This window comes from Ictidomys tridecemlineatus, chromosome 9 (assembly GCF_052094955.1).
Source record: "Ictidomys tridecemlineatus isolate mIctTri1 chromosome 9, mIctTri1.hap1, whole genome shotgun sequence".
Classification (NCBI taxonomy): Eukaryota; Metazoa; Chordata; class Mammalia; order Rodentia; family Sciuridae; genus Ictidomys; species Ictidomys tridecemlineatus.
Genome location: NC_135485.1, coordinates 112,567,154 through 112,585,151, shown reverse-complemented (window position 1 = coordinate 112,585,151; position 17,998 = coordinate 112,567,154). Strand labels below are relative to the sequence as shown.

General features: G+C 37.1%; 1 protein-coding gene and 1 non-coding gene across 10 annotated transcripts in view; both read right to left on the bottom strand.

Annotated features, from left to right (window-relative positions):
• Positions 1-17,998, bottom strand: part of Fam13a (family with sequence similarity 13 member A) — a 328,573-nt gene that overhangs the window by 37,368 nt on the left and 273,207 nt on the right. For all 9 annotated transcript variants that reach the window (XM_040293090.2, XM_078021926.1, XM_078021923.1 and 6 more), the window contains 3 exons: positions 16,635-16,821; positions 3,467-3,543; positions 2,903-2,945 (listed from right to left, as the gene is read on the bottom strand). In XM_040293090.2, coding sequence (XP_040149024.2) covers positions 2,903-2,945; positions 3,467-3,543; positions 16,635-16,821 — 307 coding nt within the window. The remainder of the gene's footprint in view (positions 1-2,902; positions 2,946-3,466; positions 3,544-16,634; positions 16,822-17,998) is intronic.
• Trnas-aga (transfer RNA serine (anticodon AGA)) lies at positions 8,576-8,647 on the bottom strand. The gene has a single exon. It is a non-coding gene; the product is annotated as a tRNA-Ser (tRNA).

The window sequence follows — 17,998 nt, the reverse complement described above, 5'->3', positions numbered from 1 at the left end:
TTTTAAGAAAGTTCTCCTGGAACTCTGTTCAATACCTACCTTGTTTACTTAATATGCTCTTACATCTACTCCCAGACACCCACTTCCAGATACATCCCCAGCCCTGTTCTTAACAATTCTTTTTAGAAGGGGGAAAGTCCCCAAAGGTATGTTCCTTATATTGGAAAAATTAAAGTCATATATATAGATAGGTGGGCGACGCTCAATATACCCACCTGAGATCTCAACAGATCTTTTGTTTTGGGATAGATTACTTACATAATTAAAAGAAATGAAAAAGACAAGTAATAAGTGGTTAAGTGTACATTCAATTTCAACATATGCCTTCAAATATACTGGATGGCTACAAATTGATTATTTAAAAAAAATAAAGTCACGTCACCCTCGTGCCTGCCTTTGAGAAGCAGACCCTCAATGGGTCTGGCGGCTGCCTGTCCTCATTCTAAATATTGGTTAAAAAAAAAAAAAAGAAGAAAGAAATCAAAATACCCCTTTCCCTCAATAGCTGTCATTTACCTTGCCATCTTAGATGAATCTGAGAATTTACAAGAAGAATTTTAAAGGACAATATTAATGAGAACAAGACCCATCTTAAGGGAAAATGAAACTGGAAAAATCATCATACCCATTCATAGTGGGCATGTAAATTCTGGTATCTCAATCTGATGCCGTAGGAGACTTGAAGCAAAATAAATGCTGGTTAAGCAGAATTCTAGGAAGGGGAATCAAAGTCTAGACCTAGTTTTCATCTCTGAAATTGAGGGATTACTGCTGTTTTACCAGAAAACCAGATACTATTTGGGTGGTCTAATACATTTTAGGAAGTGCTACATCTATCTACACACTGACACAAGGGGAGAGCTTTAAAAATGGGAAACAATTCTTCTCACAGTCTTTCAAGAATAATAAGAAAATATATTTCAGTGAAAGAAACACATGCCTTCGTGATGGAAATAATCCCAATCTTGTGGGGTGATGTGTCTTTTTTTGCTCCTCTGGTGCAGTGCTAACGGGAAGGTGACATGGAGAGTTGAGTCTAGATTTTTAACTCACCACCTCATTTTATTTCCTAACTGAAACTATTAATAATGACAAAGATTATTAATAGTGATTGCTTACGGAGTGCCAACTGTCAGCCGGGCACTGATTGGCAGCTGCACATGGGTGACACATGTAAGAATAGCACCTGGCACATGGAAGAAGGATTTGAGATTCTTTCCCCATGATTCATCCACTGCCATGGAGCTGTCCACAGAAAGACAGTGGCAGACCAAGTCAAGCACAAATGCAGTTTGGGTGCCACTTGGAATCTATGAGTTCGTGTCATGAAGTTCACTCATCAGGGTGTGCACTATTCGCTTTATTTCATAAAAATTAACAAACACAAAAGGGAGGAACTGGGAAGACCTCTACAGAAGGCTGGAAAACAACTTATTAAAAAATGAAGTTCAATGGCATGATGAGTGGGTCATAACTGTGAGCAGAGAAACATGTCAGGCAAAAGATAAAACAGGGGCAGGGGAATCTATCCTGAGGAAAGAAGCTCTTTAAAAAGGTTCCTGGAGATAAGGAGAGCATGCCAGCTTACTGGGTGGGTCCCAAGGAAGGAAACATAACTGAGTTGGAAATCAGAGATGAAAGAACTGGCTCAGAAGCTGGGAAGTCAATAAGAGGAAGCATCCCCTTCCAAAACTGCTAGAGTAATAAAGAAGTGTCCAAGACAGGGATTGAATAGAGAAACTAAAAGGAGTTTACAGCATTAACACGTATGTCACGGAGGTACTCATTAATCTCTAGCAATTCTATGTCCCATTTTATGTAAGTGTGCAATTTTCTAAGAAGGGATCCATTGCTTTCATATTCTTTTTTTGTTTGTTTTTTCTTTTTCTTTTCTTTTGCCAGTGCTGGGGAATCAAACCCCAGGGACTTGTGAATGTAAGACAAACACTCTTAAACACTGAGCTACACCCCGCAACCTCAGCTTTCAGATCTTCAATTTGCTAGACTGTAAAACTCCATGGGGGCAAGGAATGTTAACAGTCATTAAATCCCAATTCCTACTGTACACAGTAGGATCTGTACATACTAGAATTTAATATATGTTGATGAATAAATCTATCAGTAATTAGGTCAGTGCCCAACAAAGATTAAGAATCTTTTGCTTAGAGCGACAGTTCTCTGTATAATTAATAAATCAACTGGTAGAATTTAAGAAGAAGGTGAGAAAGGCTTTAATTCTTGCCCCAAACAAACCTGCTAATATTGAAGCTGGAGTAGGAAATATTTCGAAGTAGTAGATTAATATGTACATGAATTAAAAATGAGGCTCAGCACACTCAATGAAGGCTGGAGCTGGGAACAAGAGAAACTAAATACTTGGGTCAGCAAGGTGATGGCCGAGACACTAGCGGGAGCCCACAAAGCAAATGAAACTCTAATACAGATGATGTAAGGGAGTTAGAGATTTGCTTCTCCATTGTTTACTTATACTGAGACATAAAACTCAAAAGAAGGTTTAGATTAAGTCATTCACACTGAATTTATATTAAACTGATAATTGAGGAGATAATCTCTGTGACAGATGCATTAAAACTCACTCTATGTATTTTAATCACTTAAAAATGCATCAAATCATAGGAAAATCAAACCAGTACCTTTGATTTTTCATTTCATAGAAAATGTAAAGAGAAGTGCCCATGCTGTTAAAATTTATCTTCGAAGCAGATAAAATCACTTTAAAAGCACATTTCTCTTAAGAATCTTTAAACCTTGGTATTCACTTTTTTGTATTCAAACAGAGTGCTGTCCTTACCTCACTGTCCCTTGTTGACAGGTTTATAACATTTCACATGCACACTCAGCCCTTCAAACAGCCCTTCACAGTCGTTTATTATCGACTCACCTCAAAATGCTCGGTGTGTCCGTCCCCTCTTTCATTTTCTTTGCTATAAACAACAGCAACAACAAAATATCACAAAATGTCCATTTGTTTTATGACAATGCCTTTCATCTATTCGTATTATGACTTCATTTATTTCAAAATGGGCTGAGTAGCTCTAAACCAAAATTTTTAAAAAAATATTTATTTTTTAGTTGTGTTGGATCCAATACCTTTATTTATTTGTTTTTATGTGTTGCTGAGGATCAAACCCAGGGCCTCACATGCACTAGGTGAGCGCTCTACCACTGAGCCACAACCCCAGCCCCTAAACCAAGTTTTTTTAAAATTCAAAAACAAACATTCAGAAAAAAACCCTAGAAGCACAAACAAACATTATCTGTTCTTAGTAGCACTATGGTAGATTTTCTATTCTAAGTATTTTCCTTGCTATGAAATATCCTCAGTCAACATAGTCCTTTATTTCCATTCTTCTTAGTTCTTATAACACACATTGAATTAAACAAATAAAAAAGATTTTTTTTTCATGCTCCTGAAAACAATGTGAAGAGAAAATTCTGAAGTTACCTTTCATCGGACATCGGTTCAATATCATCAGGTCCAGGCTTCTCATGTGACCGAGTGGAATTGAGACTTTCCACGTTCTGCAACAGAACAATTATTGGTTGCCCAATAGGCAAAGCGTAAGAAATATGCAACAGCAGACTGTCCTTTTTTTAAATTAGAAAAATCAAATAATATGTGGATATAAACTATTTATACTTCTCACATTTTTATCTTCATTAAAAATAGTAAAATTAGGACATTGCTTGTCTAAAGTTGAATATTATGTTTTATTGTTCTTTAACAAAGGTATCTGACACCATTATGGAAATAGTCACTGTGCCCTATAATGTCTTTTATAGATATTATGCATCTTTTATAAAAACTCAAAGCAAAAGCAAAGCACATATTGTCAGAGAATTGGGATGGTTAAGACTAGAATCAAAAAAGATAATCTCAAATCTAATTAAAAATTGATGTAAATTCACTGCTTATTTAACATTCTTAAAGGACAAACTGCTGATATGATTTGGGGGTAGTATGTAACTTATTCCTAAATTGTAAAACATCCATAAAAACAAATGGAGTTAAGAACTTTTCTTTCTACAATATTTAATATTATTCTTTACATTAGCTAAGGTTGACAAAATACAACTAGAAAATTTACTTTGAATAATATATATTTCAGGTTGACCAAATGAGTTTATGCTTATCAGAATCAGAGACATATTTATCAAGTTTTTTTTGACTGCCTCTGTGAACACAGGCCAATGCTTTCTAAAAATAATTCAGGTGACCGAATGCAGAAAAAGTCATTGCCATGAAGGATTAAATGTGCTCTTGTTTGCTTATTTGCAAATTTACTAGATTAAAAAAATATAGCTGTCTTGGAAATTTGGACCTGAATTTCATTGAACTCAGAGATTCACATCTGCATCAAAGGGATTTAGGCATAACCCACTTATCTCGTGACATCCAGATAAATAAAGAGCAATCGTGGAAGCATCATGTGTTCACCTACTTATTAATAACCTACCATTATGAAAAGCCCTTTAAGAATAAATCTGGTTAAGGTTCACAATGATCCCATGAAATTGGCATATATAAAAATCTCCATCAAATAAACATATAATCAGAGTAGAAAATTAATCTTTGGCGTGGTAGGTGAGCAAATTATTTTCTGTTTACTTTGGTTTGGCCAGTTTGTCTGGAATTCTGCTTGACACCTGGGCTCCATTAAAGAACAGAAGGGAGATGGCATAACAGAATAATTATGATAGGAGCTCTGGGGTCGGAATGCCTGGCTCAGAATTCTACCTCCATCAACTGTCAACTGTCTTTCTCTACTTGAGCCTCAATTTCCTTATCTGGAAAATGGAGATGACAACACTGCTTAACAAGAGGTTGCCAGGAGGCTTAAGTAAAATAATACATGTAAAGCTGTAGAATAATGCCTGGCACACTGAATGAGTATTAGCTGTTATCATTATTTCCAAAGCTCTGAAACCTGCACGGAAAACATTTCACTATTTGTCCACAGTTAAGACAGTGTCCCAGACACTGGAAAGATAGTGTTTGCGTCTGCCATTAGAATACTCAGCATCATAATTTATATTGTTAGATAATTTTAGAATGGATCTGAGAAATAAAAAAATAAATATGGCAACTTTGGATTATATTTATATCTTTAATGTTGGAGTTAGAAAAGCCCTTTCTAAAAGGGCTCCCATTAAATCAAAGCAAAATAGCTCTTATTACCTGAATGTGACCTTACTGATAAAGAGGGATGTGTCTATAACAAAGAACTTTTGTTCTCATTGGTTATCTTCAATAGATTATCAAAATCTTTAGTGAAAGATCTAGTGCGGCAGTATTAGGTTTTCCTGAGGCTCTGAAACAGAAATTCCTAGGAAAAGCATGTTCCTCTTCCTTCTTCTTATTTCAAAAGTGTTGATGAAGTGATACATTTAAAGTGATATGTAAATGAGTATTTCAGAAGAAATCAACATTTTCAGATTAAAACTAAGAAATATTCAGAGAGATTAGAGAATAAACCATAAATAGTTTATAGATATTTATAGATATTTCAGTTAGATGATGTTAGAAGATTGATTTTCTCTTCCTAAACAGAAAAAAATATATATAATTGATATAGATTTTGAAAACTCCAGAAAAAAGTTATGTTACATAAAAGAAAGCTTTGCAAAAGTACTGATTTCCAGGGTTACAACAAGTGGTAACCACAAGTAACTTCAATTCCCTCCTGTCCTCTTTTAGTGTTTGTTCCATACTTTTTTTGTTTGTTTGGTACCAGGTATTGAACTCAGGAGTGCTTAACCTCTGAGTCACATCCCCAGCCCTTTTTTGGATTTTTTCACTTAGAGTTGATTTTTTCACTTGCTGAGTTGCTTAGGGCCCATGTTTAAGAGCTCTCCAAGAAGCTGGGTGTGGTGGTGCACGCCTGTAATCCCAGCAGCTAGGGAGGCTGAGGCAGGAGGATGACAAGTTCAAAGCCAACCTCAGTAATTTAGTGAGGGCCCTAAGCAACCCAGTGAGGCCCTGCCTTTAAATTAAGGGGGGGGGGAAGTCTGGGGATGTAGCTCAGTGGTTAAGGACTCCTGGATTCAATCTCTGATACCAAAACAACCAACCAAACAAACAAACAAAAAGAGCTCTTCCAGGATATGAGTTTTTACTGGAGTCATTCACAAATGATGACTTTCAGTACTGCTCAGCAGTTCTCTTTAAAGCTTTCCCACAATTTCTGTTGTCATGTTATTTTTCCACACATTGGAGACTGTTGAATATTCATAGTCTGGTTCAGGGACCCAGCATGTCAGCACACAGTGTTCCTCTGCTAAGGTTGCTGGGTTGCACCTATACCTTTGGAAATGGGGGACATCTGAAGAATGTTCAAAGTACTCCTGTTTTTGCCAAACAAAACTTGACAAGCGTAGTAAGGATCTATGAGGACATTAACAAAAGTACTTATTTTCGTAAGCACAAAATGTTTGGTAAATTCTAATTTTCACCCTTTGACTAGGATTTAGGGAGGAAAGATGAAGGTTAAGAAAAGGATCAGTAATTCCGTACTTCATTGAGATGAAGGAAAGGGAAAAAGGTCACATACAGGTCAAAATAAGGCTGAAACTCAGATCACCTCTGCTGGGAGGTATGTCACTAGACTATCATGTATGCTGCAGCTGCTAACAGTACTTACCCTAGGAAAAATATTCACATCAGGCCTTTTGAAGATTTTGAATGGTTTATGTCCCAAACCCATCTCTAGGTGTAGTAAAAGACTAGACCACTAATGTATGCATTTATTAAAGGTTAAAGTCATAAAATTCTTATAAAAATGATTTATTGCATTAACTTTTAATTACTTTCCCAAATTTTGACTCCTTTAACAGGTAACAGGAACTCTTTTTAATATAGTAAAGAACAGACTGTGACATTAAGCATAATTTAATGAACTTGCTTCTTGAAATTTTTTAACCAGATAAGGCCTAGTTTATAATCCATAACGTTCTGACTCATATAAGTCCTACCAGTGACTTTCAAAACTTACAGATTCACTAGCACATAATATATTGGATAAATTTGGGGTGTAAGAAGGAGTTCAATTTTAAAAAACTGCTCTCCTTAATTGTAAATATAACCTTCAAATAAAAAAAAAAAGCAACTGCTTTGAAATACAGCTAGCTTTAGACTGTGGAATTTATTTGTAAATTTCTTTTTTCCCTCCTCTCTGTGTTAGCATTGAGAGCGAGACTCAAAACCGGTTTGACGACTGACTGAAGCACTTGAAAACACTTGGAGCAAAAACAAATTTGTCTTCTAAAATTGTAAAATGCTGACAAGGCCTTTGTAGAGGACACACACACACACACACACACACACACAAATGCCCCCTTTTCATAGACAAACAGGTCAAACTGAAGGCTGCAGTGAGGCTATTAGTCAAAACAGGTTCTTCGTCTAACCTTGAGCTCTAAGAGAAGGACAGTGTTTGATACAGTCTTGTTAACAAAGGATCAATGGCAGCACTGCATCCCTTTTCTTACTCTTTTGTACATCTTATGTTTTATTGCCTAGAACTGGAAAAGCTAATTCATATTCAAAAGAACTGCTGGTATCATAAAGGAGGCCCCAGGAAGAGCTTGCCAGCTGTCCCCCCACTCACTCTAATTCTACTTTCCTTCCACCGTCATAGGCAGCCATGTGCTCAGCAACAACACACTACCTCGCCACACCTGGGGTTAGACAGGACTTCTCTCCAATAAGATATGAGAAAATGACACATGTGGCTTCTAGGCCTGGCGAACAAAATACCCCCACCAGGGACATTTCTTGATACTCATTCCTCCTATGAGCTGGGAAAAGATGTGAAAACCACCAGAGTGTTCTAAAAACTTCTTGCTGGAGATGGCAGGGATGCACTTGGCCTGGGTCTCTGAAATACTGCAAGCACACCCTCTCAGACCCTGCCCTGAACTCCTGCTGCAGATGATCACTTGAGAAAGAATTCACTGTGTTTGAGACAGTGAGTTTGGGGCTTTGTGTTACACAAATTACTGTAAACAGTACAGCAACCATTCGTTCACTCATGTTTTCCAACTTTCCTGTGGGGTAGGATGGTACATGGAGAACCAGACTCCAACTACAGAACCAGACTCCACTGTTTATATTGCTTTCATTTTTATTATAGGTTCCATCTGACTAGCAACATGACACACCAATTGACAAAACACAGAGATCAAAGAGCACAGCATATTCTTCATTATCTGATAGTATGCAAAGGAAGGGAAATCTAGATGTGTTCATAAACATGGTGAGGAGGACTTAGAGTTAGAAGAGTATTCACTTTCCTTAGATGAAAGGCAGGCTGTGGTTGGAATATAAGATGGCACTGGGGACTGGGGATGTAGCTCAGTGGTGGAGCACTTGCCTTGCACTTGTGAGGCACTGGATCCTCAGCACCACATTAAAAAACAAATAAATAAAGGTACTGTGTCTATCTACAGCTATTTTTTTTTAATTTGAAAAAAAAAAGAAGATAGCACTGGAGAGGAACAGTATAAGTGTTTCATATGATGCCCCCTTGATTCCACCCTTCCCCCTCCCCTTTTTTTTCAGTGCTGGGGATTGAACCCAGGGCTTTGTGCATTCTGGGCAAATGCTCTACCACTGAGCTACACCAGCCTGTGAGAAGGCCTTTAGATCAAAGTGGTTTATGGTCAAATCACTCCACCATCCCTTAGAACCCCACCCTCTACTGCTTACTCAAGAACACTGCTCCTGCAATGTGTCCCCCTCTCTTGCATTACCATTTCCCACTCTCTATTGGATGACATTGCACAAACATCTGCAACATCACTGACTGTTAAAAATCCTCCCTTAATATTCCCCTAGTTGATGCTTCATTTTTTCCACCTCCGTAGAGCAAAACCTGTTCAAAGACTTCCCAGACTTGTAGTATCCATCCAATTCATTTCCTCCTATTCCTGGCCCATCTAGCCAGCCTTTTATTCTCCCCCTTCCCACAGAAAGACTCCCCTCAGGGTACTTGCAGGTTAGCCACACATATGTGAAATGGTCACTCACTCTTCTAAGTTTCTCTTGACTCAAATCTCAAAAGGTTACTCCCATGTTGTGCTGGAAATTGCTAGCTGCTGCTTCTTAGTCTTCTGATAGTACCTTCTTATCTGCCTACTCTGTATATGTTGGGAGGTCTCAGGGCTCCATCGTTGGACCGATTTTTTAACCCTCCATACTCAAACCCTAGGTTTCAGCTCATCCAGTCTCAAGGCTTTAAATGCCAATGGTATGCCAAAACCTTCCAAACATAGCTATTTCATCTTTTCCTGAACTCCAGATTAATAAATCTAACTGTTTATTTGACTTCTCAAGCTAACAAATGCCTCATGCTTAATATATCTAAATGGAATTTTTGATACCCTCTACTACTCTTCCTGCAGTTTTCTCCTTCTTAGTAATGGCAACTCCATTCTTTTAGCTACTCCAAAAGTCTCCAAGTTTTCCTGTTCTCCCTGCTTTCTTTGTACCCCGCATCCTGTCCATTAGAAAATCCTTCTACTTCAAAATATATCCACAGTCTGATCAGTTCTTACCACCTTCATTACTATCACCTGGTCTAAATCAATATCACCTCTTGAATAGGTTATGTCAATTATTTTACTTCAATCCTTGTCCGTCTCTTACCACCTCTGTGCTCTTCTTAATAGCTGTCAGAGGGATCCTTTCGTATGGTAAGTTGGAAAATTACTTCCTTCCCTTTCTCAATCCTTTAGTGGGTCCTCACCCTATTTAAAGTCAAGTCTGAAAAATGACCATATAAGCCTCAATTAGCCAGGACTCCTGATATATCTCTGACCTCATAACCAATAATGCTCTTCTCTCAACTCCGGGTAAGCCTGTGATTCCCTCTGCCAAGATATGCTTTCTCCAGATAACCTGATGCCTCATTCCCTCATCTCTTTCAGGTCCCTGCACAAGTGGCATGCTCAGTGCAGCTGGTCTGTGCAATATCAATCCTTAACCTCCTACCACTTCTGCTCCTCTTTGCTTTATTCTCTCCACAGTCAGCACGTTTTGCATTTGACATACATTACTTGCTTCTTATCTGTCTCATCCAATGAGAATGTAAATTCCAGGGAGGACGAGCATGTGTCTGTTTTGACCATTAACCACTGTGTCCTTAGCACCTACAACGGAGCTTGTCATATGGTCCTTATGTAACTGAAGGAATTAATTATTATAATTGTTCTGCAACAGATAAGGTGGTCTGGAGAGCAGTGAGTGAAGGTGTGGAGCTATATGGGGTGGCTGCTTTGAATTCCTAGGTCAGTTATGAAAGAACATGGGCTATGTAATGTCAAGACAAAAGGAAAAGGCAGTATCACATTCTTAAAAACATAATCAACTATATTTGACAAATAGTTAGAAAGAAGAATTGGCAGTAAGAAAAAAGAAAAGACTTAGAAAAATGACTAAGGAGATGATGATGTGGTTGAATGAGGTAAGATCCTGAGTGAAAAAGAGATCAAAGACAAAAAGACAATGAGTTTGGTTTTTAAAGTCAACATATTGACTTTAAAGTGCTATCTGGAGTGAACTGCAGAAAGAATCAATCAAATGGTGATTTGAGAGACATTTGTAGAGAGTTGACATCTGGAACTAAAGAATTGAAGAAGCTCTCAAAAGTTCTAACAAAGAGATATGAGGCAAAATTGTGGATGACATTAACATCCAAGCATAATTTATGGAAGATTAGCTAGTAAAGGATACAGTAGAGAAGAACATCATCACTGTGGTGAGACAGAGAGAGGTCAAGGCCACAGAGGCCAAGAGGAAAAGTTCTGAGAAAAAATGGACAAAGCAGCAAATGTCACAAGGACTTGAGAAGGTCAAGGACTACACAGATGTCATTGCACAGGGGTTCTAAGAGCCAGTAGTGAGGCAGCAGCTTTTGCAGATGAGTGGGACAGAAACTGAATTACATGGGTTGATAAGCTAGCATGAAAACAACTGAAACTAAATGGGTAGACTGTTCAAAATATTGGGTAGCAGTGTGAAGAAAAGAGGATATCACGGCAGAGGGAGGAAAAAGAAGCTAAAATATTCACTGTGCCCACGTTCACTTATTATTGAATATAGTTTGTTGCACTTAAATCTCACACAAAAAGATATTAATATCTCCCTTTTACAGGTGAAGTAACAGAGGCTAAATAACATGCTTACTTGCCATAGCTCGCAAGTGATAAAGCTGAAACTGAAATTTAGGTATAACTGCAACACTTATTCTCTTCCCCTTAACCTTGCCTGGGATTTTAGACACTGAGTGGACATTTTTAATAAATAAGAGAGCCTCTACATTTTGATTTTTTAATATATTAAATGTTGTGTTTATTACAGAATTAGGATAATCACATAAGATATATTTGAGAGACAGAGAGAAGAGTAACAATTATGTGTATTACTACTACCACCATAATGCAATTATGCAATCACTTGGGTATATATTTTCTTTCAGTCTTTTCCCCCTAAGAATGAATCCTTCATATATATATACACACAAATACAAACACACACACACAAATGTATGTGTGTGTAGATATAATACACATACACACCCATATATAGTATGTGTACACATACATGCATATACTTATGTGCACACATTGTACATATTGCTTCATAGCCCACTTTCAAAACTGAGGGACAGTACAGTGGAATCCCCATTTATGTGTGACCTAGTTGTCTCATCCGCCACAGTTCATTTTCCTTATATTTAGAATGGAGATAATAGTAACAATAACTCCCTAGAGATCACTGGGAGCATAAAAGTGATAAAGCATTTCAAACACAATTTGTCAAATACTTTCCATTTTATTACTTTTCATAACTATAATTTTTAATCATTGTGTAATATTTTGCTGAATTAAACATTTAAATATTACTTAAGTTGCTTCCAATTCTCCTTGATTACATACAGTCTTGTAGAAACAGACTAATACACACAGTCTTTTCCATGTTTAGGATTATGTCCCAGGATTATTGAACATAATACATGACTGAGGTATGGCTCTCCAATCACTGTTAAACTGGGCCCTTGAGGGAAAGATTTTGGATATAAAGACACCCTTTACTAGACCAACAGAAATGAGTCAATGAAAAACGTGTGCATGTGTGAGAATGTGTGTGTGTTGCTTGTGTGCACGGTGGGGCAGGTGGGAAGATGGATATAGAGAACAATTTCCAAAGTTGCTTTTCGGCTAGTAGAGGTTAAACTTGAAATTTGGGGAAACAAATTGTGATTTGAGCAGGTGAGAAAATAAAAATGGACAGAGACCTAGAGAAATTTTAAAGCAAGGCCAGAGAAGTTGCTGGAACATGAGTTGGCTGTCTCAGCTTCTCAAAGCAAAGCGGGGAATGAGGTCTTCTGAGACAGACTGCAGGGGACAGGTGGAGCTAGAGGATGGGAGAGGGAAAGGCTGGATGGTGGCAATAATGGAGGTAGAGCAGAGCTTCCGGACAGACATATAGCTAGGGCTGTCACTGTGATGTCATAACTGTCACTGCAATGTCCAGACTGTCACTATGTAGCAAGGGCTGTCACTGTCAAGTAATGCTGTCACTGTGAAGTCCGGGCTCACTGTCACAGTGTAGCCAGAGCTGTCACTGTGAAGTTTGGGCTCACTGTCACTGTGAAGTCAGGGCTCACTGTCTTCAGCTACTCTCTGTTTTCCATTGAGAACAAGGTTTTCTTCCTCTGTCTGCCAGCCCTGCTCTCACTGAGATCACCCTGGAGCTCTGCTTAGCTAAACCCAGTGATCCAACTCATGGTCTTCTACTCCCCCTATCATCTGACCCTCCCTTCTCCTTTTTAAAAAATATTTTTCAGTTGTTGATGTACCTTTATTTTATTTATTTGTATGGGGTGCTGAGAATTGAACCTAATGCCTCACACATGTTAGGCAAGAGCTCTACCACTGCGCTACAACCCAGCCCCCCTTCCTTCTCTTTGAGACACTTTGTTACATATATGGTTTCTAAAATACCAAACTTACCTCTTTTTTTTTTTTTTTGGTACCAAGGATTGAAATCAGGAGCACTCCACCACTAGGCCACATCCCCAGCCCTATTTTATATTTTATTTAGAGGTAGATCTCACTGAGTTGCTTAGTGCTTCGCTGTTGCTGAGGCTGGCTTTGAACTCACGATCCTCCTGTGTTAGCTTCCCGAAACCTGGGATTACAGGTATGCACCACCACACTCTGTCTGGCTACTCCTCCTTAAGCCTCTTGCTGGTTTCTCCTCCCATCACTTAAATGTTGGTATGCCTCAGGGCCAAGCGCCCAGGCCACTTCTCTATGTACACATTCCCTGGGTAATCTCCTCCAATGCACTGCCTTTAAGGATCATCTACAGTTCTGATGATGCCCACATTTGTATAGCTGCTAAATCTTCCCAGAAGTCTAGGCTCAGAAATCCAATCACCTGTCTGATACTCCTTTTTAGAAGTCTAACAGGTAACTCAATTTTAACATGTCCAAAACTGAACTTAGGATACCATTCCCAAAAGTTCTGTCTTCCTCATCTCTTTAAACTGCCCAACACCAATCTTGACCAAGGTCACACACACTGCCTCTGGCCTGGCCTCAGTTTAAACTATCATTTCAAATTTAAATCATGGCAAGAGCTTCCTAACCAATCTCCAGTTGCTACCGTGGCCCACTTCAGTGTCCATCCTTGACACAGCAGCACACCAAATCCAAGTCAGTCAAATTACCTTTCTATCAAGAAACCTCTGCTGGCTTCTCATCTCACCCAGAACAAAGGCACCTTACTCACTTCCTCTGCCCTCCCTTTGCCTCTTTCACTTGGTTTACTTGCTTTGGACCACAATGGTGTCTCCGTGGGACCTGGAACATTCCAGATAATTGACTGCCTTGGGCCTTTGTACCTGCAGACCCAGCTCTACAGCTTGCTTCCTGACATCCTCTTGGTCTTTATATTCTCAGGGAGGGCTTCTCTGACCTCTCTATTAAAATTGCATCCCCTGTCCCTCGCAATTCCTATCACCATTCTCTGTTTTAGTTTTCCTCCTGGTGGTTATCACTATCTTATAGACCTTATTTTTCACTTATGTATCTTGATCATTGTCTGTTTCCCTCATTAGAATGTAAGCTCCCTAAAGGCAGGAATTTTGCCTGTTTTTCCTTAATGCTGCATCCCTAGGATATAAAATATTTTCTGGCACATAGAATATAATTATATATAATTCTTTTTCTTTCTCTCTTTTCTCTTTACTCCTTTTTTCTTTCTTTCTTTTAGGTATAAAAACAAATGTATGACCTGAGTGTAAAGATTTTGAAATGGGGCAGGAAAAGGTTTTGAAGGAAAATTGGGGAAAGTAAAATTAGAAGGTTAAAAATAAGTGGAAAGTGAAGATACACAACAACTTTTAGGGTGTAGTCTAAATACTAGTCATCGTTGTGTCCCCTGGTTCTACTCTGGTGGTTACCTGTGAAGATTAGATTTTAAAATTCATGGAATAGGAGAGTTACAAAAGATCTTTGAGAACACTCTCACTTTACAGACGAGGAAGTTTTTCTTCTAAGTCATGTTGGCAGGTTTTAAATTATTCATTGCAACAAAGACATGGTCCACTGAGCTCAGCTATGCTAGCATGTGACATGCACAATCCTGGAATGAGGAAGCTGGCAACCTGAGCAGGGACAAATCCTTTCATACACAAAACACCAAAACGGAACAAGGATCTTTCCTCCCAGTGTTTTTAAACAATAAGAATGTCCGTAGTTTTATTAGTCAAACACACATTCTAAGGATAAATGTCCTTTTCTGCTTATATTAACTGTTCCTAGCTATGTAACTGAAGACAATACTACTGGTGGGAAAGAATTATTGATGGGTTCAGTTCATGGGAAAATAGGCAGCCTGTAGTTTTGCTAAATGTACAAATATCCAAACACAGAGCTAAAAAAAACAGCCAGAGATAAAATAGACTAGAGAATCTGTCCATCAAACTGGAAAACATTCTTTGCAAGCTATAGAGCCAAGCTTCAGACTTTTAAAAAAAAATTTTTTTAAGTTGTAGATTGACACAATACCTTTTTTTTTTTTTAATGTGCTGCTAAGAATCGAACCCAGTGCCTCAGATTTTCTAGGCAACTCCTCTACCACTGAACTACAACACCAGCGCCAAGCTTCAGACTTTTTAATTACCATAAATATCTTTGGCAGACAAGCAAATCTTCGGCCAACTAAAGAGTTAACAGAGTTAGCATCATTTATTTTATTTAAAAATTTACTTTTTAGGGACTGAGGATATAGTTCAGTGGTAGTGTACATGCTTAGCATATGTGAGACCCAGGTTTAATCCCCACCAACCTCTCCCCACATACAACTATTTTTCTCCAAAAGGAAGAATTATATCATAAATGTTAAAACATAGTTAATGTGTAATGATTCCAAAACTTAAATTCTTTACTCTGAGAACCATATCAGATATAATTTCAAAGGTGAAATTCTTTGAGAACTATATCAGACATAAGTCAGAGGATGAATATTTCTGTCCATTTTAGTTTATCAGTTTATTTCTAGAAACAAAATATCAAGACATTTGGCTGGGGAGAGTAACATAAACATGTTTTCTCTTAGATTTGCTTTTATGTATATTGTACTTAGGGGAATATTGAGAATCTATTCTGAGCACAGAGAACAATGGGAAAATAGGCAGCCTGTAGTTTTGCTAAATGTACAAAAATCCAAACACAGAGCTAAAAAACCATCTAGAGATAAAATAGACCAGAGAATCTGTCCATCAAACAATAAAAACGGGTTCTTCCCTTTTTTAAAAAAAATTAGGGACTCCAATTCATGTTTTATCATAAAATTTATCTGCAGTTAATTTTTTGTTAATTGTTTTAAGCTAAAGGGAACTAGAAAGCATTTTGGCTCTTACTTTTCAGTGAATGAGATAAGACGATGGATATTAAATAGTTATACTGAATAAATATTGTTATTAACTGAACCATGTGTAAAAACTTATATATTTAATTAATGATATGAGCTTCAGGTCTGAGGTAACTGAATGCAGGTGATTAATTTCTTTTTGTTTCTCATTAATTTGGAAAAACATATACAAATTTAAAACTAAACTTCCAAACATGAAGAGATTTCTGAACACAAAGATAGTTGATTCTGCTTTCCTATGTATTTTTCTTTCACTTTGATTTAAGTTCATTCTTTAATTTTTTTTTTTTGCATATTCACACAGACAAGAATAAACAGGATGGGGAAAATAGGAAAACGCTTTCTGAACAATTGTATTAAAAATAAAATGTAAAAATGCTCATAAAATAAGATGAAAATATAACATGGAAATCAGAGTGTATGTTGTCTCTTAATTACTTTGGCAGAATAACATATTGCTTACTCTAAATTTTTATATTTTTTAAAGGGAAATACAAATGTATATACTTAGTAGGTCTAAATCCTCTAAATCCTCTCTCAGAACTCATATTCTATAATTCTATAAAACTCAAGACTGAAATTACTTTTTATTTTTTTATAAAGTAAGGAAAAGAGCTGTGATATTTCTTAACAGGCTACAAGTAAAAATTATGTAAAAATATTCACTTACCACAAGGCTGTCTTGATTTTCATGGAGCTCAGAAAGTTTTGAACTGGATTTTTGACGTTTAGGTTTGCTTCTTTCTCCAATATAATCAGAGGTGTTCTCATGTAATTTTTCTACTTCCTGAGTATTCAAGATACACTCATCAAGGCTGTTGAAGCCAGAAGGAATATTTTCTTTGTTGATAAGTCCCCTTGAATTGAAGAAAAAGCAGCTTAATTTTATTTTAAAGAGTAAAGGAAGTATTTTGTAATACTGCCACTGAATCATATACACCAGATGTCTGAAGAATACCCAGAAACTTCAGTTTGCATCTTTGATCAAAATCTCAGTAGAGAGCACTCCTAAGGCTTCCTGGTTCCCCAATCACATTAAAATAAGTTATTCCTACAGGCATTCCTAGTGGCAAGGGCTGTTTCTGCCACAACTTTTGTATTTACTAAAAGTAATTTGTATTTAAATAGGCAGAACAATGCAAGTTTTTAATAAAATTTCCCATTATTCATGGTAGGTGTTAATATATATAATTTTTAATATTATAAATTAATACAATGTATGGGGGAAAATCAAAAGGAAATACAATGTCCTCTCTAGAGTGGGAATATTTTATTTTTATTTTAGAATGGGAATATTGATGTTCTCAAATAATATACATTCTAGTAGAAGCAAAATATATTAATATTTAAATCTCACTGAATTAGATAATCCTGGTAGAAATCATATTTTAATAAAAACTGCTGGGCTTGGTGGCACAGGCCTGTAATCCTAGCGGCTCAGGAGGCTGAGGTGGGAGGATCACGAGTTGAAAGCCAGCCTTAGCAAAAGTGAGGCACTAAGCAACTCAGTGAGACCCTATCTCTAAATAAAATACAAAACAGGGCTGGGGATATGGCTCATGGCCTAGTGCCCCTGTGTTCAATCCCCAGTACCAAAATTAAATTTCTTAGAAATCCTTTTTTTTAAAATTTTTGCAAATAAAAATGGAACAAATTAAACCATCAGCATAGCACCATGGCTTGGTAAGGAAGAAATGAATGAGATTTTATTCTCCCTCATAGTAAGACTGGGTTAATGTATCTAAAACTGTATCTTGAAATAAATTAATTAAAAAGTAAAAACAGATACCATATTTTACTGTCTTTTCAATCACATCTCAAAATGAAAGATAATATTAAATATTTATTCTGCAATCTAAATTCACATCCTTGGGCTATAATGGAGTCAAAATTATGAATTAAATACTATCATAATATTTTCAAAGTTATATTATCTTGGGTAATTTTTAGCCCTAATATTTAATTTGGTCTTATTTTTTACAAGTCATCTCTCCTCTTCCTCCTCTTTCTCCTCCTCCTCCTTTTCCTTCTTTT